General features: G+C 43.5%; 1 protein-coding gene across 6 annotated transcripts in view; it reads left to right on the top strand.

The window, feature by feature from the left end:
• The window catches only part of LMTK1 (lemur tail kinase 1), a 101,269-nt gene that overhangs the window by 70,884 nt on the left and 4,347 nt on the right, over positions 1–26,038 (top strand). For all 6 annotated transcript variants that reach the window (XM_087710147.1, XM_087710148.1, XM_087710152.1 and 3 more), the window contains 10 exons: positions 3,267–3,346; positions 4,465–4,583; positions 6,125–6,212; positions 7,031–7,164; positions 10,884–10,968; positions 12,016–12,137; positions 17,014–17,163; positions 18,502–21,442; positions 23,274–23,439; positions 24,930–25,163. In XM_087710147.1, coding sequence (XP_087566273.1) covers positions 3,267–3,346; positions 4,465–4,583; positions 6,125–6,212; positions 7,031–7,164; positions 10,884–10,968; positions 12,016–12,137; positions 17,014–17,163; positions 18,502–21,442; positions 23,274–23,439; positions 24,930–25,163 — 4,119 coding nt within the window. The remainder of the gene's footprint in view (positions 1–3,266; positions 3,347–4,464; positions 4,584–6,124; positions 6,213–7,030; positions 7,165–10,883; positions 10,969–12,015; positions 12,138–17,013; positions 17,164–18,501; positions 21,443–23,273; positions 23,440–24,929; positions 25,164–26,038) is intronic.

Genomic DNA, 26,038 nt, shown 5'->3' with positions numbered 1-26,038 from the left:
GATACAAGCTTTTGTACCGCAGTGTTCACCTCACCAAGTATTTCTATTACAATAAAAATCTTAGACTTTAAAATGCTATAGGACTCCTCTTTTTTTTCTTCTACCAAAACTCTGCATAGTCATCCTACTGCACATTCTTAATGTGTTCCTCAGTAATGTGTACATATCCCTTCATAAAAAAGATGGCATCAAACAGTGGGATAGAGGGGGACACATACATGATAGTAATGGCACTAGGGTATTAGTTTCTCTGAACTATTAAGAGCTGCATACAAATAAATAGACAAATATGCCATTTTGGTGCTGTATAGAATGACCCAGAATGTCTAAACTTTGTATCCTCCATATGTATGGGGACTAAAGTCACAGAGGTGTCAGAGATTGCCTGGACATCCTGCGAATGTAACTCAGATGCTTTTAGAGAGTACAAGCTTGTTCAAAGCCTTCTTCTTCTTCCTCCTCCTCCTCCTCCTCCTCCTCCTCCTCCTCCTCCTCCTCCTCCTCCTCCTCCTCCTCTTCTTCTTCTTCTTCTCCTCCTCCTCCTTCTCCTCCTCCTCCTTCTTCTTCTCCTTCCTTCCTTCCTTCCTTCTTCTTTCTTTCATCTTCTCCCCCCCTCCTCCCCCTCCCCCTACTTCTCCATCAGTCTTGACTCCCTGTGTTGCTAAGGAGAATGGAAAAGAGCAAAAAAAAAACCAATAAGAATATCCCCACCTATCTTTAGAGTTAGTTTTAACAAATAATCAGGATAGTTTTTGCTCAATATTCTTAATAGTTTTAATACACATAAAATATTAAGGACTATATTGTATCATATGCAATGGATATCATCCCTTTGAAATAATAGAAAATGTCATTCCTTCTTACATCCTCTATTCATCATCCAAGACCTTTCTCTGAGCATTTTTAATGTATTTTTTTTTAATGTAGTGATCTTTCTATCTTGTAAAACACAGATTTGATTTTGATCTCACAAACCCTAGTGCTTTAGGTGTCTGCTTAAAACCTTTTTTTAATAGAAGCCTTTTCTTTACAAAATACCCCTAATGCCACCATACTCATTCTGTTGGGTCTGTCAGTTTTGAATTAACGTAATATATATTTTTCCAATGTTCTGCTTTTTACTTTAATATTTCATTGCTACAGGCTATGGGGCTGAAATAAGAAAGCCTTCTTTGGTCAGAAAACTCTCCAGATGTCTGGATTTCAATTCTCAGAATCCTGTAGCCTGCATGACCATGGCCAAAAATCTTGAAAGCTGAAGTCCATTGCATTTGGAGTGTGGCCAGGTTGGCGATAGCTGCTATAGTGAGATGGAAGCTTTTGAGTGACGTAAAACATTTCACCAGAAAAATCAGACATTCTGTATAAAATGAAAGCTTTGACCATGAAATATTGCTTGATCTGTTTTATATACACCCCCAATCTCTGTTCAGAGTTCTTAATTCGGTAGAGAAAATTATAGCTAATGTAACAAGAATTGCCTGCCATGAGCTAAAACAAGACTACATTAGGCTCATAATGGTATGTATCCAACATTCTTGGTTTATTCTCCCAAGATCCTGTTCTGCAGATGACTGCTTAGATGTCTTCTATCCTTTTGGCCTCAGACTTCTTTTTTTGTATACTGCAAATCTCCAGGCTTCATATCTTCCAACCCACCTTTGTCAAGGGAATACATGAGCTTGGCTGGATTCCCCCACAACCCACTTGCAGCTGCTTGAGAGAGAATATGTTGAGGTGGATCAAATCCTCTTTTAATCATGGAATTCGGTTCCTGTAGGCCCACCTCTGCCCTATGACGTCAGTGCTTTGTTGCCATTGGAAGCAGTTGAGGAGAGAAGGATTTTTCTCTAGCATATTTTTTCCCCTTTTCTCCATTTGTTCAGAGCACCTAATGGCTTGGTTCTCGAGTCCCTTTCCTCCCTAGGTTATAGTCACGCTTTGTCACATATCTTCTCACATCTTCTCACAGGATGTATTTGCTGCCTAGGTTGCCTATTTCTATTGAATAGCTATGGGGTGAAGGTCGTGTATTCCTCCTTCCTCACATTTTACCTCAAAATCTTGTGGATTGCCCCTAAAGCAAGAGAGCCCAAATCTTGCTTTAGTCATTTTAGTGCCAGGTATAAACAGAAGAGGAGAGCTAGTAATGGCAGCCCTTTCTTCAATAGGTTTTAATAACCTATTACTGCACAGCATATTTGTGGCGATATTCCAAATTTTCTCCTCTCTCTCTCTTCCCCCCTTAACTAGTATCTTCCGGATTATTCTGGTTTCGCGCATACGTATGCTGTAGTGTGAGTTGCCAATGCCATCTTGTGGGCTCAGAGTGGCAAGGCATTCTGATTTAGGGGACACAAGAATTGGTAGGGCACCTTCCCTGTGTTGCATATACCTGGAAAACAGGTGCCTGTGCAGTCAACTGCCTCCATTAGCTAGCTTTGGAGCAGGCAAAACAAGAAGTAATGGGACAGGCTTCCCGATAGGACATTTGCCCTTGATCTTTTCACCTCAGCAGAGGCTGCTGCTTGTCCTGCCTGAAGGTTTTCTCTCCCCACCACTACATGGGAGACAAAGGGCTTTTTGATCCCAGATCCCACGGGCCCCGCATTCCTTCTCATGTGAAACAACTGAGGAATCCGAGACTTATCCCACTGGGTAGGAGGGAGAGGGACAAGCCCCTTAGCCATGCGATGGCTCCGCTCTGCTCTGCCCACACACTCTGTAGCCCAGTAGAGCATTGTGTGATCCAAACGGACCCCATAAAGAATGGATCCAATGTTTAGCTCTAGCCACCGCTGCCGGGGGGTGGGGGAATGACAACAATAAAGCCTTTGCTTCTCAGTGCGATGGGAACGGTGGTGTCTGGCACTGAGGGAATGAAGGGTGGCATTGCTGCATTTGGGACATGGGAGAGCCCGCTTGGGTAGACCTTGAACAGATGCTTTCTAATGCCTGGAAGCTAAGGAAGACATCTGATTGTAGTAGAAAGCTCCTTGTTTCTTCCTGTGCTTGGGAAAAATTCTTCGGCCCCAGCTTGACTCTGCCAATGTAGCAAAGAATCGCCACGAACCTGGTTCCAGAACTTGATCTCTCCACTTTTCTCTGAGGATTTTCCTGTATCTGCACCTGCATGCAGCTGTTGTCCCAGGCCTCTTCTTCTGCAGAAAACTAGAATGAGACAGCATGGGGTCAAGCTGGCACAGCAACCGACTTATCAGAGAGAGGGTGCAGAAATTCAGATTGCTCTATGTGTTCCTTCACAGTGCAGTTGCTCAAATCCACTGACCTGGGACGCCACAGCCTGCTATACCTCAAAGAAATTGGCCATGGATGGTTTGGCAAGGTAAGCTGGGTGGATCCCCAATCTTCAATTAACACGGGAAGGATGGGGAGGAAGAGAGGACACAGAGAAAGAGCCAAGGCCACAGGGAGTGAATTAAGTAAGTTGAAAGAATAGAATAGATTTTACTCTTAGGCATAGGTGCTGCCCCTTTGAGTAGTGCTTTTGGCAGCAGATAAGTGAGACTGTGGAACAATATATATTAACTTACAGAATTAAAAAAATCGAAATGTCAATTCTGCATTAGCTCCCAGTACATAAAAGTGAGCAATTGAGTGGAAAGAACAAAAGGGTGTTATTATTCAACTCAATGAGGGGAAATTGCCAAAAGAGGAGAGGCAGAGGTTCAAAAGTAAGGATAACTCTGTAGCTACTAGATTACATCTGGCACTTCCCATTGGTCCCACGCAGCATCACTGATTTTTCCTGTATTTATTTCTGGGTGTCATAGAAAGTTCACCTGGTTTTCCATTAAATTGCCAGAGAAAGCCAGCTGAAGAACTGATAGCAAAGTTGTTTTAAGACCCCGGAGCCTAAGAGCAGGGTAAACAAGAATTTGTGGGCAGGGAGGTGGTGGGTTGGACATAGAAACCAGTGGAATAAATATTACAAAATAAATACATGAATTAAAATGCTGTGTGGAACATAAAAACTTAAGGTCAACTTATAAAGATAATTCATACTACATAGTCTGTCCTGAATCACCGTAGTTACTGAGTGAACTTGTGCTTTTGCAGAAACCTTGGGTTGTGATTGCTAGTGGAACATTAGTCGTCACACATTGGAAAACTACTGATCAAAACGTTGGCTTGGTACCATGGATGACTAATGGCTCTAATGCATGAAAGTTTCCCAGTATTGTTTAAGAATGTCCATACGTGAAAAACTAAGGGAGAGAAGGGTTAGCAAATTCCTTATTCTTGCTGGATTATCAAGTTGCAGTAAATTTCGTGGTGGATCTCTGGGGGCTACTTAAGAGGATATTGATCCATTAACATAATTTTATATGACAACTATCGTGGCTCTCCCTAGTTCATAAAGTCATTATCGTCCTAAATCAGAAGTGCAAGATTCCAAACCATGGTGCCTATCTCTCTCTCTCTCTCCTTCTTTCATTTTAGGTGTTCCTCGGTGAGGTAAACGCAGGGTTGAGCAGTACTCAGGTGGTGGTGAAGGAGCTTAAGGCCAGTGCCAGCGTGCAGGATCAAATGCAGTTCTTGGAAGAGGCACAACCTTACAGGTAGGTTCTCTTACGCCTTTCCATAGCAGGCTATGGGCTGTCTAGATTGCCTCAGCATTCTGACAAGATTTCTGTGGAGCTGCACTGCTAGAAGTGTTCTTTTATTTGGGGCTATTCCAGTTCCAGCCATGATCTGTATACGATATATGGGAACACAAGGCTTATGTGAATAGACACTATCAGCCTTCCCATGTTGACAGAACAGGGCTGGATCATAAGAGATGGGTGATGAAAATAATTCTAGATCAGTGTTTCTCAACCATGGTGACTTGAAGATGTCTGGACTTCAAGTCCCAGAATTCCTCAGCCAGCGAATGCTGGCTGGGGAATGCTGGGAGTTGAAGTCCAGACATCTTCAAGTTGCCAAGGTTGAGAAACACTGCTCTAGATCAAAGCATCAGTATCAAGAAGCAGCTTTAAGACTGTAATTTGATCTGACACTGACAAAGGAGTAAAAGAGAGATTGGTGAAGTTCAGAGCTTCCTGAATGTAGCACTCATACTCTTCTTATATAAAATGAAAATGTTAAGTTTAAAACATTAAATGACCCAAATATAAGTTTTTTGTATTTCTTTGAGAACTGGCAAATTTCAGCCTTCTTACCCAATATGAAATTTCAGTTAAGATTATTAAAATCTTGCACGGTTGAGGACTTTGAAAATGTGCATCTTTTATGGTGTCCCTCCCTCAAAGAAATGATATTGAGAAGTTATGAGAGGATCTACATGCTTGTAATCCTCAAAGGAAAGCTAGGGATAAGATTGGAAATAAAGGTATCCTTGAATTCTTGATTATTATACATCCAGAGTGTTTTTATGGCAGTTTTACAAAATGTAGTTTGCTGTTGTCTTTTTTCAGGGTGGTTTTTTCTGCTTCTTAGTGAAACCTACAGGTGCTTCCTAGGTACTACCTAAGGGCTAAGTAGGGCTGGTATTGTTTTTAGCTTCTGAAATGTCAATATAGCATATTCAGTATTACACCTGCTCTCCCACTTTGAATCCTCGAGTAGCAAATAAATCTGTTGTTGTATCCAGAGAATCTGACCAAGATGCACAGAAGGGGAGGGACAGTGCTGGGGAAGCAATGAATTACTTTACTGACTCGTGAACAAACAGTCCTTATTGTTTATGAGGTAGCTGGCACTGCTTGGGACCCATTTATTCAGTGCCAGTTTGTGGTTGCATCATAGGAACCTTTCCGTGTCCTTATATAAACTGGTGTGAAAGTTGCTTGAAAACAGAAAAGAAGCACCTTCAAAGAAAATCCTTTCTCAACTAACTGAGTTGGGGTGTCACCTGTAAGCCTAGTGTACTGCTTCTTAGCTATGATCTCCCTGTCCCTGCTTGATCTTTAGCTGTTCTCTCACTGCTTTAGCCCTTTGATTTATCTCACTTTAGAATGCTGATGCACCTCAACCCATCATGACCCAAATCCCCTGCCAGGTCTGCAAAGTTTCCTAAGCCCTCTCTCGTTTGGCTCTAGACTCTGCCACTTGCTTGTTTCCTTCCAGTCTCACTTGCACCTCTTACCTTTCTGCCCAGGGCACTCCAGCATACCAATCTCCTGCAGTGCTTGGCTCAGTGTGCAGAGGTGACGCCCTATCTGCTGGTTATGGAATTTTGCCCATTGGTAAGTCCATTAAATAGAGGGAGAAAATACAATTTTCCTTCTTCCCCCTCAGCTTTGGGACAGGAAAAGGACAAAAGTGTGGTTGGGTTAAAGAGCTGTTCCTTTTGTTGAGTTGTGGCTCAGTGGCTAAGAGACTGAGCTTGTCAATCAGAAAGTTCGGTGGTTCGAATCCCTAGCACCGCGTAACGGCGTGAGCTCCCATTATTTGTCCCAGCTTCTGCCAACCTAACAGTTCAAAAACACGTAAAAATGGAAGTAGAAAAATAGGGACCACCTTTGGTGGGAAGGTAACAGCGTTCCATGTGCCTTCGGCGTTTAGTCATGCTGGCCACATGACCATGGCGACGTCTTTGGACAGCGCTGGCTCTTCGGCTTTGAAACGGAGATGAGCACCACCCCTAGAGTCGGGAATGACTAGCACATATGTACAAGGGGAACCTTTACCTTCACCTTGTTGATTGTCTTGTCTCCTGACTCTTTCTGGGGTCATCTGAAACCAATGCTTCAGCAGGTATGTTTCTAGCTTTTCATTCTCTCTATAATGAGCTGCTTTGGAGAGATGCCCCTCTTTTACCTATGTAATTGAAATAAGAGGCTCTCTTCTGTCTCCCCAGATACACAGAATTCCTATATGGCTAGGAATTCTTGAACACTCTTCTGTCTTGAGATCACGGTCTCATTTTTTGACCCCATTGCAGAAATGCTTCCCCACCCACCCACCCACTCCCGCCTTATTCTTCTTCAACCACTCACCCTTCACAGAGAGATCTTTAGGCAGTTACGGCTGTGGGTAATGCTACTGTCTGCCACCCCAACAGGGTGACCTGAAGGGCTACCTACGAAGCTGCCATGCTGCAGAGGCTCTGGCACCTGATCCTTTGACACTGCAACGCATGGCCTGCGAGGTATCCTGTGGCTTGATGCATCTTCACCGCAACAACTATGTCCATAGGTAAGTTGAGAAGATTTGTTTGCTTGCCACGCTTATCAAGTTAAGGGCGTAAAAAGAGAATGGAAAACAGTTCTCTTCCAGAATTAGCAGAGTGAAGATGGATAGCTGGAGAACTTAGCAAATAAGGAAGGAGCAGCAAATGCTGTTTCCAAAGCTCTCCTGCAGTAGCTATCCATACATCCATAGATCTTTAGACATACAGGTAGTCCTCGACTTACGACCACAATTGAGCCCAAAATTTATATTCTGAAGCAAGGCATTTGTTTAGTGAGTTTTGGCCGATTTTACAACCTTTTTTGCCACCGCTGTTAAGTGAATCAATGCAGTTAAGTTAGTAACATGGTTGTTAAGTGGATCTGGCTTCCCCTTTGGTTTTGCTTATCAGAAGGTCGCAAAAGGTAAATCACGTGAGCTCGGGACACTGCCACCGTCATAAATATGAACCAGTTGCCAAGCGTTTTAATTTGGATCATGTGACCAGGGGGATGCTGCAATATTTGTAAGTGTGAAAAACGGTCATAGGTCAGTTTTTTCAGTGCCGTTGTAACTTTGAACGGTGACTAAACGAGCTGTTGTAAGTCGAGGACTACCTGTACTACTTTAGGGTTAAGGCCTAATCTTTTCCCAGGATTTGAGAGAGGAATCTTTCTGCCGTTGAATTAGGGACCCTTCCATATCACCACTGCCTTGATGATGACGATGATATTTCGTATGATATTATCTGAGGCCTGGTGACTAGGAGTGGAAGTGGGGATAATCCAAGGGCATGTCTTTTCCCAAAAACAAATTTTCAAAAGCATGGATTGGCAATTCATGGGCTGTGTGTCATGCCCCGCCTCATTCCCTATTAAATGATGGCATCTCCTGCTGAAATTTGGAAAGCAGGCTCTCTAAAACGATTGGGATTAAAAAATAGAAGCCGACAAACATAAGATATTGAGAAAAGTATTGCATTTATCTTCAGAAATATGTTGGAATTTATCTTCCAATTGCAGCATTCTCATGCTTTTAAATGCATTTCTTCATGCCTATAAATGTGCCCATTTAAAAATTGCAGAATTCTGGCACCAAAAATTGCCCATGAGGGCTTTTAAAAACTTGACAAAGATAGTAAAAATACATATGAGAGTACGGTATTCTGTTCTGCTGCTAAGGCTTTCATGCCCCCTTCTGGATTATTATTTTTTTTACAATTATCTGGCTGGCTACAGGCAGTCCCTGAGTATTTCTTACACTTACTCGTTTACCATACGTATTAAATATTAATGTGTCCCCTATCTTTTTTTATTCGGCCCCTACTCTCTTTTTCTTTATGGTTCCATCTTCTTTTCTTGAACGCATGTTGATTATTTGAATGCAGCCTTTGCCTTAAAAAGAACTGGCAAGGGGCTGGGAATAAGAAACCAAGGTTCTTGGGAGGAGTTATGCCCCAAAGGAGAAATTTGAGCCCTGATGTACCGTGTTTCCCTGAAAATAAGACAGGGTCTTTGACCTCCGAAATAAGCGTTTGGCCTTATTTTCAGGGAGGTCTTATTATTTTTGAGGTGCAGGAGGCAGCAAGTATGGTTACCTCGTGGCTGCTGCTGTGTTCCAACATTTTTGGGGAGGACTTATTTTCAGGGGAGGGCTTATTTTAGCGCATGCACTCAAAAGCCCAATTGGGCTTATTATCCGGGGAGGGCTTATTTTGGGGAAAATAGTGTATTGTGGTAACTGAAGTTTGTATGTGTTTAGGCAGGGATACACAGGGCATGCTCTTCGTAACATTGACTTTCCAACCAGCGTTTCCCCTTCCTGTGGTCTTGTCTGGGAAGATGGGTTGCAGCATTTGGCTTCCAGCAAGAAACCCGACGAGCTTGGATTACCTCTGCTGTTCCTGCTCTCTTCTTATCACCCGTTCCTCCCCGTCAACAATATCCTGGTGCTGAGTGAGTGGCACTCAGAGACTCCAGCATCAGTGATTTTGTTGAAGAGGGGGTGCTTTGCCATCTCCTGGACCATCTTTTATGGACAGAAGACAGGGATGCTGTAGATGCCTCTGGAAGGAAATAGTGCCTAGAAGATAAGCCATTTGCTGCTTTGACACGCTTCTCTTTCTCTTACTCTCTTTCTCTCCCTCTCTCTCCTCCCTCCCCCTTTCTCTCCTTTCTCTCTTCATAGTTAACATAGCTATAAAAACTGGCATTATATTTCAGAGGGGATATAAAAAATTGATTGAGTGATGTTTGAAATGTCACATAGAGAAACAGGCCCATTTGTGCTGTATTAAAATCTCTCCTAAAATAAAAAAAGAAGACAGCTATTGTGATTGTTGAGCTCAGCAGTTCTTCTGAAATAGCAAAGATGCAAAAATAGATGTTGAGCAAACGTGATCGATACCACATATCATAGCATGTTTTCATGCAGTTGGAAGAATAGCTATAACTACCATCAGGGTCACTGATAGAAAATTAGGTGCCAGCAGTGGGAAGGAAAGGCTGAAATTGCCTTTTATTTTGGTGAGGTTTTTTTTTCAAAAAAGCCCTCTGTGACATGGCCATTTACCACATGTTTCGTGGAGACATTTTTTCCTGAAGGAAATAGCTAGAGGACAGAGTAAGGGTCCAAGCAGAATCAAGATGGGCAACTGCTTTTTGTGATTCAGCTCATTAAAATTAGAGTTAATGTGCTTACCCAGGGGAGCATCTCTGCTCTGAGAATCCCCTACCTATGTTAAAGAACAGTATGGGTAGTCCTCGACTTACAACAGTTCATTCAGGGACATTTGAAGTTACAACAGCACAGAAAAAAGGGACCTATGACCGTTTTTCACACTTACAACCATTGAAGCATCGCCATGGTCACATGATCAAAATTTAGATGCTTGGCAACTGACTCATATTTATGACGGTTGTAGTGTCCCTGGTTCTTATGATTCCCGTTTTGCAACCTTCTGACAAGCAAAATCAATGGGGAAACCAGAATCACTTAACAATCATGTTACTAACTTAACAACTGCAGTGATTCACTTAACAATTGTGGGAAAAGGTCATAAAATGGGGCAAAACTCACTTAGCAAATGTCTCATTTAGCAATATAAATTTTAGACTCAGTGGTGTTTGTAAGTGGAGGACTACCTGCATTCAGGGTTTGTGGATAAACATGCAGTGGTTTTCTTTTAAAACAACTAGAATGAGAAACGGAGATTTGATGTGGCATGGTTTTGTTAAATCTTGCAGAGTGCAGAGTCATTAATAGAGAAGGAAGTGGGTTCCTCTCGTTATTATGGATACCTGTTTTCTGTGTCATTCTTAAAGTTGGTAGACCATGCTCAGGTCTGGCCTAGAAAACCCTACAGGGGATCAGTGGCTTCCATCTGTCAATCAAAAGGGTGTGCCCTTAAACACATGGTTTTATGGTAGGAGGGTCTTGCTAGAAAATCAAGCTGAGAGGCTGAGAGAAAGCAGAACCTATCCCAGTTGGTATGTTGTTGTATTGTTGTGGCTTGGCTTTCCAACTCTGCTTCTTTCTGAGGATTCCTTTCTTGACATATTTCCAGGGCTAATCAGAGATATTCCTTGTTGCCTTTGATAAGCTAAGCAATAAAGACTGAGTAGCAATTCTGCCCTGCACAACAGTTGCCACTCCTGGTTTAGGAGTTCTGCTGCTAATCTAATCTGCATCATAATGGCCCTTTGATGCTTCATGGATAAACTCTGTTGGATATTTCTTTTGTCTAGTGACTTGGCCTTGCGGAACTGCTTACTCACAGCTGACCTTACTGTTAAAATTGGTGACTATGGCCTTTCTCACTGCAAATACAAAGTAAGTGTGTTTGGGGGCAGGGAGCTGGTGGGGGGTGGGGCAGGGGGGGACAGACAGGGAGTGAGAGCACTTGCTATTGGCAGGATTTAGAGAGGACTTGAAAGGCTGACAATGAAAGCAGCTCTCTTTCAGGGAGGGGTTGAGAGAAGATCCCCAGGAAGGAAGGGGAAATGGGTAAGAGATAAATACAAGACACAATATACCAAGGGAAGCTAATGCACATTCATGCACAGGGTCTTATGCATATATACACAGTGAATACGTTTTTCTCATTCATATATAAATATTTTATATTTATATGTCTGCCTTTAAAGGTGGTTCAAACATTTAAGCTGATGCAGAAGATGGCTGGGCCAGCATTGTTGGAAATGAGGTGAATCTCTCAGTGCATTTCCAAGCTGCATTTAATGTGCTCTGTGTAATATTAAAAAAAACAACACCCTTAAAATCTAAGCCTTCTAACTTAATGAAGCACCTGCACCCACTTGCTCATACTTTAAGACTGCAAAGAAGACTTTTCTTATTGCCCTCACTCTTGGGAGCAATCATATTGGCAGCTGCAAGAGAAAAGACCTTTCTGGACCTATAGACACATATCTCTTGAATGATCCTGACAAATGAAGTTCAGGAACCCCCATCGCTACCCTTTGAAAGACTTTCTATGATCTTCCCTTAACTCGTGTTTTTAGGGGAGGTTTCTTTTGGGTGGTGGTGGTGATGGGGTTTGCTTTAATCTCATAACTTTTATTTAAATTGTATACATTTGTTCGTTTATTCCATAAGATGCTTTGGGGAAAATCTGTATTCTGCAAGGCGGGCTAGTATTTCAAATAAAATAAAAATTAATAAACGAGGGCTGGATGACTGAGTTGGAGAGGTGAAAGGGCCAGAAGCAATGGGTGGAGATGTTCAGTAGTGCCAACCCTATTTTTCTTGGGCAAAAGGGTTTGGCAGCTCCGACTTAGGACCAGGAATGAGGGGGGCAGGTGTTGTTGTTGTTGCTGGTTTGATTGATGTGCTCTCCCTTTGGCCCTGCATGCCTCTCAGGATGACTACTTTGTGACCACTGACCAACTATGGGTTCCATTACGCTGGGTAGCCCCTGAATTGATTGACGAAGTCCATGGCAACCTGCTGATCGTCGACCAGACTAAGACTAGCAACATCTGGTGAGAAAAATCTGGGTTGGTGCATGAAATCCACTTGGCCTGGAAAGAGAGTACTGGTACAAAGCTTTTAGACAAACAGAGTTAGAGAGCCAGGTTGGTCTAGTGCAGAGGTCTTCAAACTTGGCAACTTTAAAACTTGTGGACTTCAACTCTATGCTGGCTGGAGAATTCTGGGAGTTGAAGTCCTCAAGTCTTAAAGTTGCCAAGTTTGGAGATCCCTGGTCTAATGGTTCAGGCATCAGGCTAGAAAGTGGGAGGCCATGAGTTCTAATCCCACCTTAGCCATGAAAGCCAGTTGAGTTACTTTGGCCTAATCACTCTCTCTCAGCCCAACCCACTTTACAGGGGTTGGTGGTTGTTGTGGGGAAAATAGGAGGAATAAAGTGTGTTGGATATGTTTGCCACCCTGATGAGTTATTTGTAAAAATAACAAAAGTGGGATACAAATTAAATAAATAGTAATAAATAGATAATGTTGAAAATGCAACTGCTGTAGTGAAAGTAATTTTATTGAAGCATTGAATCTTGCATTGTATCGAAGCATTGAATCTTGAATCTTACTGAACAAATTATTAATTGTATTTAAACTTTACTGATCGTCGGTTTATTTATGTGCTAAATTCCAAATTGTGGTGCTTTTTTATTGTTTAGAGCCGAGTTATATAAAAGAGAATCTCCCCTCCCCCTTCCCCAGTGCATTTTCCTGCTGATTAACAAAGTAGGACAGTGTTTTAAGTGACAGTCTTTGAAGTATGTAATTGATTTAACAGTTTTTGCAAGACTTAGGATCTTGGTTATTGTAGCTAGAAGTTACTGATAGGACTACTGAGCAGGCAGTGTGCTCATGTGTATCACTGGAGTCGCTTCACGTTCCTGGAATGTTTCCTATAAATTGGTTTCATTTCTGTTTTCCATGTCTAGTTTTTTCCCCCTCTTTCCATGGTGAATTACAAAGGATGCTTCTAGGTCCATGATGGCGAACCTATAGCATGCATGCCTAAGGTGACCAGATTTTCAGATTGGTAAAGAGGGACACCTTTGACTGGGGGTGGGGGCTTGATTAAAAATTTTATAGGGAGCAACAAAAATTTTCATACAACGCAAAAATAGTATTGTAATATTTTTTTTTATTTCAACATAACTACAATTTACAAATATAAATTGTAACTGTTGCCAAACATCAAAATTTTGATCACGTGACCATGAGGATGCTGCAACGGTTGCTAAGTGTGAAAATGGTCGCTAAGTGTGAAAAATGGTCATCAGTCACTTTTTTCAATGCCATTGTAACTTTGGTCACTATACCACCTTTCTTGCCACAGTTCTTAAGTGAATAACTGCAGCTGGTATTTTGTATTTTGGATAGAATCTTTTTTAAAATAGTCTAAGACAATTTAAAAAAAGAATCCACACAGAATAAATTAAAGTAAAACTATTTTTAAAAATTCTATGCACAATATATTTCAAAGTATTGTGCATAGAATTTTTAAAAATGGTTTCACTTCAATTTATTTTGGATAGAATCTTTTTTTAAATTGTCTTAGACAAATTTAAAAAAAGATTCTATCCAAAATACAAAATACCAGCTGCAGTTATTCACTTAAGAACTGTGGCAAGAAAGGTGGTATAATGGGCTTAGTGACCAAAGTTACAATGGCATTGAAAAAAGTGACTGATGACCATTTTTCACACTTAGCAACCATTTTCACACTTAGCGACCGTTGCAGCATCCTCATGGTCACACGATCAAAATTTTGATGTTTGGCAACAGATTCGTATTTATGATGGTTTCAGTGTCCTGGGGTCATATAATCACCTTTTGACAAAGTCAAATGGGGAAACCAGATTCACTTATGTTACTAACTTATCAGCTGCAGTTATTCACTTAAGAACTGTGGCAAGAAAGGTGGTATAATGGGTTTAGTGACCAAAGTTACATTGGCATTGAAAAAAGTGACTGATGACCATTTTTCACACTTAGTGACCATTTTCACACTTAGCGACCATTGCAGAATCCTCATGGTCACGTGATCAAAATTTTGATGTTTGGCAACAGTTACAATTTATATTTGTAAATTGTAGTTATGTTGAAATAAAAAAAAATATTACAATACTATTTTTGCGTTGTATGAAAATTTTTGTTGCTCCCTATAAAATTTTTAATCAAGCCCCCACCCCCAATCAAAGGTGTCCCTCTTTACTGAAAATCTGGTCACCTTAGTGATGGAGCACCTACAACCTCTGGTGGCAAGCTGTTCCCCTGGCTGTCCTCACTGTTAGGAAGTTTCTCCTTAGTTCTAAGTTACTTCTCTCCTTGATTCATTGCTGCTTTTAAATTTTTTATTTATTTATTAAGAAAATTGATATGGCCGCCCAACTCACTCATGATGACTCTGGGCAATTTACTGAAGTAAAACTCCATTACAAAACCCAATAAACTCTCAACCCCCTGGTGATCAGATGTTGAGGCTCAGTGCAGAGAAGAGCGACAAAGAAGATTAGGAAAAATAGGAGGCTAAAACATATAAAGAAAGGTTGCTGGAACTGGGTTGTTGTTTTTAGTTGCAAAGTCATGTCCGACCCATTGCGACCCCATGGACCATGTTCCCCAAGGCCTTCCTGTCCTCTACCATCCAGTCCATTGAAGCTCACGCCAACTGCTTCAGTGACTCCCTCCAGCCACCTCCTTCTCTGCCATCCCCTTCTTCTTCTTTTGCCCTCCATCATTCCCAGCATGAGGCTCTTCTCCAGGGAGTCCTTCCTTCTCATTAGGTGGCCAAAGTCTTTGAGTTTCCTCTTCAGGATCCGGCCTTCTAAAGAGCAGTCAGGGTTGATCTGCTCTAGGACTGACCAGTTGGATAGCCTTGCAGTCCAAGAGACTCAATGCAGGAGTCTCCTCCAGTACCAGAGTTCAAAGGCCTCCATTCTTTGGTACTCAGCCTTCCTTCTGGTCCTACCTTCACAGCCATCCATTGCGAATGGGAAAACCACAGCCTTGACTAGACACCCTTGTGTTGGCAGGGTGATGTCTCTGCTTTTTAGGATGCTGTTTAGATTTGCCATAGCTTTCCTCCCCAGGATCAAGCGTCTTTTAATTCCTTGGAATTGGGTATGTCTAGTTTAATGAAAAGAAGGACTGAGGTATTGTATTGTAGTTGCTGCAATTAATATACTTAATAACTCCATTTTTATTCTTTATTTTTAATAATAATTTTCATAACAGTTGCTCCTGTTTTTGTAATTACTGTTTTATATTATTATTTTAGTGGATTGTTGTCACCCCTGAGAGTCATTTCTATTGAGATGTACACATTTGAACAATAAATGTATTTATTTTCATATTTAAGGAAAGGCATCATCTATAAACTAAGCAAAGGTGTAGCTTCCAAGATGTGGCCTTGGGATCTTGAAGTTGGTGGGAATCTACTCAGAGATTAATTGAGGAAAGCTTAAGAACAGGGAGTTCTTAACTTAAATCCACACAGAATAAAACTATTTTAATAAATCCTATGCACAATAAATAAAATATTATTTTAAAATACATTAAAAAATAAAAGAAAAAAACCCAGCTCACTTACCAGTAGGCAGGAACAATCCAATCCAATCTAGGTCAATCCAGAATGATGTAGATGTTAATACAAAGAACTGAGCAAATTAAAATGGTTAAATAGTCCCAGGGAAATATTTTTCAAAGAAAAATGAGGAGCCACCAATTTTTCCCCACACAAGCCGACCTCCAACCTCCGTGCCCCTCCCCTCCGGAAAATCCAGGAAGTAACAATCGCTTCCCTCTCTAGCCAAGTATTTCCTGCAGCTCTATGGTAATGGGTAATTTTTTCTTATAAAAGTGAGTAAAAGGGGCGGGGGAGGTCCGTTTTGTTGCTTTAATGTTTTAATATCTTCAATGAAAGTACTGAGACAGAGAGAGAGGTAGTTAGACAGAGTGCCTTTTCTCTTGCCCCGGTTAGGATTTCTTAAGCAAATCCACTGGGCTTTCAACATGAAGCCAGAAAATCGGGACTTTTTTAAAACGGCCCGGGACATGGGACAAATTGTTATAAAGTGTGACTGTCCCCCTGAAATTGGGACGTCTGGTCACCTTACGCATGCCACTGGTGGCACACAGAGCCCCCTCTACGGGCATGAGAGCCGTCGGCCCAGCTCAGCTCCACTGTGCATGCGTGGGCCTCTTGCCAGCCAGCTGATTTTTGGGTCTCTGCTGCCCATGCATGGAGGGCAGGGTGCATGACTGAGGGGGGGGGTGTCACCCTGGGGAGTGGAGGGTGTGTATGTGTGGCATACCTTCCTGCTGGCCGTTTTTGGTCCCAGCAGGCTTCACGGAGGCTTGCTAGGCCCAAAACAGGCCATGGGGAGGGGTTGCAGAGCCCCCCTGCCCACTTTTGGTCCCAGGAGGCTTCAGGGAGGCCTGCTCGGCCGAAAATGGGCGGGGCGGGGGGGTCGTGCGGGGGGCAGGAGGTGTGTGGGAGGGTCACATGCGCAGGAGGGAAGAGTGTATGGGGGGAATGTTGCACACACATTGCATTATGGGACACACACACACACATGCACTTTTGGCGCACAACAACAAAAAGTTTAGCCATCACTGTTGTAGGTAAAACGTTTCTTTAAGGCAACTGTCTTGATCTGGACTCTGTCACAGAGTTTTCTGGAAAATCCAGCTTCCCTCCCTTGACATATGCCCTTTCCATTTGCTCCTAAGACTTCTGTCCATAGAGGGAAAAACATGGTATATTGTCTTCTCATCTGGAAGCACCTGAATATTTCAGTAACTGAGAGACCGTTCTATGTGGTTTTGTGTATCAATCTTACATTCTGGCTATAGTGATTTTTTACCCAATTTTCCCTCTCTTGGCAGGTCTTTGGGTGTGACTATCTGGGAGCTGTTTGAGCTGGGTGGCCAGCCCTACTGCCATTATTCCGATCGGCAAGTCCTCACTTATGCTATCAAAGAACAACAGCTTAAACTTTCCAAACCACAACTTCCGCTCTCGCTATCTGATCGCTGGTGAGTAACTAGGTGGGGACAAAGGGTTTTTTAAGGACAAGGAAGAGAAAAGGGTGATTGGAATATAGGGACAAAGATGGTGGCGGGAAGGAGAACTTCTTGAGTAGGCGTTCAAACTACTCGAACATGTAGGCATTCATCGTATTTGAATAAGCAAATATCATGTTTGATGGTTAATGTGTTAACTCTTGTGCATGAATGAAAGATGGTTTGACAGATAAAGGTAGCTCTTGCTTAACAACTGGTCACTTAGTGACTGAAGTGACAATGGACTGACTCAGAACTACATATAACCCGCTTTTGAAGGTCATGTGATTGCATTTTGTGAGCTGGGCAACTGGCTGGGATTTATGTCATAGTCATGTGACTGTGATTTTTGTATGTTTGGGGTTGGTTTCCAGTGTCTACTTCCAGGGTCTGGCAAAATAAAAAAGCCCATTGGGGAAAACAGACTCCGTTAATGACCATGGTGTTCACTTAATACTGCAGTATTTGCTTAAAAATCAGAATAACAGAATTGGAAGGGACTTTGAAGATCTTCTAGTCCAACCCCCTACTCAAGCAGGAAACCCTCTACCATTTCAGACAAGTGGCTATCCAGTCTCTTTTTAAAAGCCTCAAGTGATGGAGCACCCACTACGTCTGAAGAAGGCAAGCCGGTCCACTGATTAATTGTTCTTACTGTTAGGATCATGGCAAAAAGGGCTGTAAAATTGTTGGCAGTCATGTGGTGATCCCCTTAATGACGATTGTAATTCTGGGCTCAGTTGCAGTCGTAAATCAAGCACTACCTTTGCCTGCCTAAGGAGTACAGAAGTGCATACGATGAGAAGGAGCTAGATGTCTTGAATATGAGCCAGTAGGGCAACCCAACTGCTAAAAAGGCTGAGATAGTCCTAAGCTGCTTCTATAGAAGCATAGTATCTAGCCCAGAATAATGTTTTGTCTAGGCCATCTCTGGACCACCATCTTAACCTTTGATAAAGATTTTTGCAGTATGGATGGGGCCAGGGTGTTGATTGGAGCTGGGAAGCAAATCCTATCAGAAAAAGGCTTGTTTTCTTCGGATGATGTTTCTTTTATCTCTCCCCCCCCCGCCCCCGTAGCCAGGCCATTTTCCTTTTTTTTTACATGAAGCAGTCGCCTGTCTTAAAGTGTATTTTTGAAGATGGAATAATAATGTTGAGAAGAGAGGACTAACCCCATACAAACAGATACATTATGGAATGAATTGTGCACTAATGGGGGAGGATAAGCTCTTTGTGGGGTGCAGAATAGCCACTTTCCTAGCAGCAAAGGGCCTTTGGCTCACCACTGCTCTCTTCTTGCTGTTCACAGGTATGAGGTGATGCAGTTTTGCTGGCTTCAGCCAGAGCAGCGCCCCACCGCAGAGGAGGTGCACCTACTGCTCTCCTACCTGTGTGCCAAGGGGGCTTCTGAAGCAGAGGAGGAATTTGAGAGGCGCTGGAATTCCATGAAACCCGGAGGCACCGGTGGTTCAGGCTCTGGCTCTAACCACATGGGTTTGGAGCTTTCCTCCTTCCCTCTTCTGGAGCATTTCTCCAACGATGGCGACGATGTTCTCACTGTGATGGAGACAAGCCATGGCCTCAACTTTGAATACAAGTGGGACCAAGGGAAAGCTGAGCATCTCCCAGCCTCAGCCATGAGCCCTGGTGGGGCTGCACGTTATCATGAGCTCTACTACGCGGCGAGCAGCAGCAGTGGGGGTGGGCACCTCAGCCTGGGAGTGTCCCCCTCTTGCTATGAATGTAAAATACAGGGGTGCCCTGGTTTGCACACACCAGGGGTGGTCCCTGTGCTGAGTGCCCATAGCCCCTCTCTGAACAGTGAGTACTATATTCGCATTGAAGAGGTGGCATCTGAAGGCAGTGGGAATGACCTGGACTATACTGTGTGTTCCTACAGCCCTGAGTTTAGCCGTTCTTCATGCTGGCAAACCAAGGAGGACCCCTACGAATCCAGCAATAGTCCCACCATCTCACTCACCATGGAACCCCTCCTGGGTCAACCAGCACACCCTGAAAGCCACTGGGAACCCTCTGACTATTACTCCTATGGAGAACAAGACAGTAAAGAGGCCCCATACTACGAGGACTCCCTGAAGGACAGCGCTGAGGAATATCTGCTCAAGGATCCCAGTGATTCTGAGTGGCCTGGTCTAGCTTTGCAGAAAAACATTTTTGCTGATCCACTTGGTGTGTCCCCATCAGTGAATTATACCTGTAAGGAGGGTCTATCGGACTCAGTCATTCTGGAAGTGGCAGAGGAGGAGCGCTTGAGTGATAGTCCTAGGAGTGAAAGAAATGAAAACTCCGAATCTCCCTCTTCAGGCAAGCCTTGGACACCCAACGCCTCGGTCAAAAATGATAACGATCACCTACTGCCATCATGTGAACCCCTTGCCAAAGATAGCTGGTGCTACCGGCATATGATCACCTTCCAGGGGCTAATGGCACAGCCACTGGGCACAGTGCCACGGGATGAGCCAGCATTAGGAATCAAAGATCTGAGAGCAGCTCTGCTAGGTGGGGAACACATGACATCATCATCCCATATAGGCTCCCCATGTCCAGACAGCGATTTTCCTGCAGAGGAAAATGTCTCAGTTGAAAGTGCTGCTACATTGCCTGGCATGGAAAGCTCTGCAGATCCCTTGACAGACAGCAGAGTGGAGAGCCCACAAGCCACCACTCCATCATTGGGGGAAGACGTTTCGATGGGTATGTCATCAACACCATCACTGTTATCTTCCAAGGAAGAAGCTGCCAGCAGCATGGAGGCTATAGATCCAACTCTGCTGGATGAATCAATAGCTGAGGTGTCAAACATCGAAGAAGACCCTATGGAAGAGACCTCCACTGGATGCTCACCTAAGTTGCCACAGGAGATCAATATAGAAAGTGGCAAGAACACCAGTAGCGAACAAGATAGGACACCAGACAAGACTGTTTCCAGTGCCAGTTTCCCTGACTTGGATGAAGCCAGTGATGAGGACTCCACTGATCTTACATCTGGAGTTTTTATTGACTTCCCAGTTGACTGCCTTGAGCAGCAAGATATAATCCCCGCTTTCAAAACCTTACAGAAGCAAGTAGGGACTCCAGATTCACTAGATTCATTGGATATCCCCTCTACCACCAGCTCCTGTGACACATTCAGTCCCATAGCTTATATATCCTCAAGCCAGCCTAAGGCACTGGATAGTGGCTATGATACAGAAAACTATGAGTCACCTGAATTTGTCCTCAGGGAACCTTATGAGTCACGGGAATCTGAAGGTTCTGATAAGCTAGGGACATCTGAAGATGATAAGGATGATCAAGTCAAAGAGCAGAGTCTTTCTGATTCTTTTACTGCTGAGCTGCAGGCCTTGAATGAGAAGAACCCTTACCGTGACTCCGCATATTTCTCTGACTATGATACTGAAGGTGGCACTCGGGAGGATGGAGAAGAGGACAGCGATGCTTCTGAAGAACATGAACCGGAAGTCTCCCAGTCACACACTGAAGAACTGAAGGAAACCTCTGAACCAATTGGCAGGACAGATGAGCCTCTGCCAGCCAGTCCTGAACCCATTTGTCCACATGAAGACTGTGTGGGTTGCATCTCTCCAGGAACAGAGGACCAGGACACGGGAAAAGACAGAGATATTAACTTGTCACAGGAACTGTTGATCAATGAAGCAACTGTTGATAAGTTGGATTCAAACTTATTTCAGGATAAGAATCATGGGATCGTTGTGCAATTCCAGGCACCAACTCCCACCACCAGATCTTTCATCTTGTCTCCTGTGGTTGCCAATTTAGAGGAACCCAGGGTACGTGGTGAAGAAAATGAGGTAAAGGATTCAGGACAGGAGAATGTGACAAAGAACACTGAACAACCTGAGGAAATACAGGCAAATGGCCATCCCAAGGAACTTCAGAGCAACCTTGGTCTCTCGCTCAAACTGTCAGTAGTACCATCCCAGCTGTCATGTAGCTCCACTGATATTGAAGAGGAAGAAGACGACACTGAGGACAGTGATGAGTCAGATGAGGAGCTGCGGTGCTACAACATTCAGGACCAGAGTGAGGAAAGTGAGGAGGAATCACCTGCTGTGCCCATTGTAGTGGCCGAGAGCCACAGTGCCCGTAACCTGCGCAGTCTGCTTAAGATGCCCAGCCTAGTGGTGGAGACCTTTTGTGATGACCTTGAGCGCAAGAAGAAAGCTGTTTCCTTCACCGAAGATGTTACTGTCTACCTCTTTGACCAGGTAACTTGTTGGGGAGGGGTTGAAGAGGCAACATAAAGTAACTTAGAAAAGGACTCAGAGAACAGAATGCATCCTGCGCTAAATATCGTCATATCACGAGGCCAAAATATGCAACCTGATTCCTCCTAGAGCAGGGGTGTCAAACTCGATTTCATTGAGGGCTGCATGAGAGTTGTGTTTAACCTCAGAGGGCGTGGGTGTGGCTAGCTTGATGTCATTCATCAAGGCTGCCCTCTGTCAGCAAAAACAGAGCTTGAGGAGGCCTCCCCAAGCTCCATTTTTGTGGGCAGAGGGCTGCTGGAGGCTGTTGCAGCCTAAAGCAGAGTCCAGGCAGGCCATGTGTGGCCCTCCTGAGCTCTGTTTTCGCTGGCAGAGGCACGGTGGGCCAGTGCTTTGTTGTTTCCAGGGTGGGCCCATGGGCCAGGATCCAGCCCCTAGGCCTTGAGTTTGACACCCCCATCCTAGAGGTTTTAGATTATACTTTTCTGCCATCGCAAAGCTGGGGAGGGTTAATGGGTATCCAAAACACCTAGAAGACACTAGGTTCTTTATACTTCACAGCTACCATATCTGGACTGCAAAATCCAGATTTTTCTAAATTTCTTTGTGGTCAACTGGATCTTTGCAGTGCAGATCTGATTATTCTACCTACTTCAACCAATTATTTACTGGCTTCGGATTGTAATATTGCGTAATCTTAGCCATAACAATACCAATCAGTCTCCTCTAACTTCCCTTCCCCATGATGAATTGGAATACAAATCTCATCACCCATGCAAACATGGTTAAGACCTTCCTAGATGAGCAAAGATTGGGAGGGCAGGACTATAAATAGGGCTAGCAGAACTGGGCTGCGATGGAGTTTTCTGTATCTCTGCAATATCATGCTGTCTAGTACTCAGATGAAGCCTAATTAATCTGAGTAAAAGATAGCAGCATATAGTAGAGATACAGAAAACTCTAGACTCTGCAATTTTGCAACCTGGATTAAGTAGTTCTACACAGTCCGGATCAGGGGTGGGTTCCTGCCAGTTCTAACCTCTACAAATCTACAGTGCCATTTAGAACTGGTTCCAGCTCCCCTCCCCCTGCCCGTCCGCACGTCATCAAGATGAAGAATGAGAGGAGGAATTCTGGGAGTTGAAGTCCACAAGTCTTAAAGCTGGCAAGTTTGAACACCCCTGGGGTTTTTTTCTAAAGGGTTAGGGGTGCAAGAGTCTTGTAACTTGACAGCTTTAAGACTTGCACACTTCAATGCCAGAGTTCCTGAGCCAACATGACTGGAGGAGGAATTCTGGGAGTTGAAGTCCACAAGTCTTAAAGCTGTCAAGTTTGAACACCCCTGGGGTTTTTTTCCCCTAAAGGGTTAGGGGTGCAAGACTCTTGTAACCTGACAGCTTTAAGACTTGCATGCTTCAAATGCCAGAGTTTCTGAGCCAACATTTTGGTTGCTAAGCAAGAGCGTTGTTAAGTCAGTTTCACCACATTTTACAAGTTGGCCATGCCCACCCAGTCACATGGCCAGCAAGCCACTCCCATAAAGCAGGCCACAGCCACAGAAGAGGTTCTAAAAAAATTTGAAACCCACCACTGGTCCGGATGAACACTAAAACAAACTACATGTTCCAGCTAGACCTCACATTTTTAATTAATATAGAAATGAGCCATGAAAGAGGGAGGAGGTTGTTATGGTTGCAGCTTGTTGCAGATGTTGAAGGTACTAAATAAGTAACTTTTGGATTTTCATATGGTGTCCTGGATAATAGCAGTGTACAGGTTTTCTTCCCTCAGGTTGTGAACTAATTGTATCCCTTGCATGTTTTACATGCAGGAAAGTCCCACAAAGGAACTTGCAGAGCAGCCTTTCCCAGGAGTGACAGAAGCTTCACCAACGCCACCTGGGCAGGTGGAGAACAAAGGTTCCTCAGGCTCAGCAGATGAGATAAATACACCCAACAGCACCTCAGAAGGGAGCTCCTCCTCTGAAGAGAATAAAAGTATGGATTAAATGAGGACTTGAGGTCTATGAGATCACATTTCATCCTCATCACTATGTTTACAGTCTCTTGATCTCAGCTCACTTTGCCTTTTTGCTTAGCAAGATTACCGTATTTTTCAGAGTATAAGACCCACCGGAGTATAAGACCCACTGAGGTTTTGAAGAAGCAAATTTAAAAAAAAAATTTGCACTCTGCAAACCTCCCAAAAAGTGGCCCATTTTTTGCGAAAACAGGCCCTTTCCCCCTCCCCTCCAAAAGGGCATAAATAGCCTTTAGGAGCCTTGTAGAATGCTCCTGGGAGGTGGGGGGTCCCCCAAACGAGCAAAAAATGGCCCGTTTTTCACAAAATCAGCTTGGTTTTTTGTCAAAAAAAAAAAGGACATGCATAGCCCTTGGAGGCTTATAGAGTGTTCCTGGGGGGGGGGGGGCAAACTTGAGCAAAAACGGCCCATTTTTCACCCATTTCTGCCCTTCCCAGCCCCCAAGAACATTCTGCAAAGCTCCTAAAGGCTATGCACGGCCATTTTGGTGAAGGGGCGGGGTTTCAGGAGGCAAAAAATGCTGTATAAGATGCACCCAGATTTTCAGTCTCTTTTTTGAGGGAAAAAGGTGCCTCTTATACTCCCAAGAAATATGGTAATTACTTTATCTTCCATAGATAGTTAAGATTAGAACTGAATTTGATCTGTTTGGATTAGCAGAATGCATGTACCTATTTTGACTAAACTAATGAGTTTTCACATCAAAACTGAACAGGTAGTCCTCGGTTTATAACCAAAGTTACAATGGATCTACCCTTACAACATGGATTCAAAGGGTTGAGGGTCACTTCCCCTGCAGTCACATGACTGAACTTTGGGCGCTTAGCAACATGGCCACATTTACGGCCATTTGCAGCACCCACAATCATGTGATTGTATTTTATGATGATTTTGCCCAAACCTGCCACTTCTAGTTTGGGGCAAAATCATACCATAGCAAGGCATTGGTTTCCTTAACAACAGCAGTGTTTGCTTAATGACCACGTGGGCCACTTATGTGCTGCAAAAAAAGGTCATAAAATGGGGTCAGTTACATCATCAACCTATTTTGCAACCATCGCAACTTACTACTTAATGCAGGCTGCATTATGGTCGTAAGTCAAGGACTGTCTTTATGTCCTGTACATGGAGTTTGTTGCTGCTTCTTCCATATGTGTATTTACTCAGAAGAATCCTGCAGATTCAGACAATTGGTCCCATTTCCAAAAATTCCATCTGCAAAGCGCACACAAAGTGAACTGGTATCAATTGGTACAGGAACCCACCCCTGCTCCAAATGGGTTGTGTTTACACTTCTAGGAAGCCTGGCCAAAATCCAACATACCTGGAAAGTGTCATATCGAACTTTGATCCAGGAAACCCTGTTGGAATTTGGGAAGCTTTGTGACAGAGTGGGTGAAGGGAGTAGCCTCTTCGTCTTTCCTATACCTATCCTTCCCATTTCAGGTGGTGGCTTTGGATGGGATGATGACTTTTCCTCCATACCTGTGAAATCACCTGTCCTGTCATCATTGACCTCAGAGGCACCGGAGGACAGTCTCCCCAGACTGTCACCCACACTAGTATCTGCTCAGAAGCAAGTGCTGCCCATCCAGTTTTCACGCTTCACAGTCTCACCTGCTGCAGTATCACGGTTCTCCATCACACACGTCACTGATTCAGATGTTGAGCCTGTAGGAGGTAAGGTCCATTCTGACATTTCAAAAACTGCAGAAGAAAGTGACCTTCCTAAGTAATGGTAAGCCCCCCCAAATATCCAGAGGTTTCTTGCTATCGGGGCAAGCATTGTGGAGTTCATATGATCTGATTGTGGAGGTCTCATGATTAAAGTCAGAAAATATAAGATAATATTGAAATTCTGGACAGGACACAAAGAACTGTTCCAACTGGTTGCTTTTATCCACTGCATTGAATCCTGCCCCAGGCAGGAGCCTCTTCCAATTGTTGGTTGAATCATACTTTAAGGATTTATTTTACTGAGGCCACATTAATATGAAATTATTTCAGTTTTCCCAAACTTTTAAGAGATGATTGCAATACTTGTGGCATTAAATATTAAAAGAAGGAATAGCAATGTAGAAATTGGGATTAGCAAACCTTTTCCATAGTATTGCTAAGAAAACAATATGTGCTAAATATAACCACACAATCACCATGAGTCAAACTAGAATCAAGCTGGACTCAAGAGAACTTGATTTATGATGGTCTTTTTTAGCAGGAGTATGGAGTAATAAGGGACACAGTGGCTCAGTGTCTAAGACGTTGAGCTTGTTGATCAGTAAGGTTGCAGTTCGGCGGTTCCAATCCCTAGTGCCGCGTAACAGAGTGAGCTCCCGTTACGTGTCCCAGCTTCTGCCAACCTAGCAGTTTGAAAGCACGTAAAAATGCAAGTAGAAAAAATAGCAACCACCTTTGGTAAGAAGGTAACAGCGTTCCTTGCACCTTTGGTTTAGTCGTTCCGGCCACATGACCACGGAGACGTCTTCGGACAGCGCTGGCTCTTCAGCTTTGAAACGGAGATGAGCACCGTCCTCTAGAGTCGGGAATGACTAGCA

This window comes from Thamnophis sirtalis, unplaced genomic scaffold (assembly GCF_051295495.1).
Source record: "Thamnophis sirtalis isolate CommonGarterSnake01/CBP01778 unplaced genomic scaffold, rThaSir2_p1.2 scaffold_3, whole genome shotgun sequence".
NCBI classification, from domain to species: domain Eukaryota; kingdom Metazoa; phylum Chordata; class Lepidosauria; order Squamata; family Natricidae; genus Thamnophis; species Thamnophis sirtalis.
The sequence above is the reverse complement of the archived record's forward strand: the minus strand, read 5'-3'. Positions and strand labels throughout refer to the sequence as shown.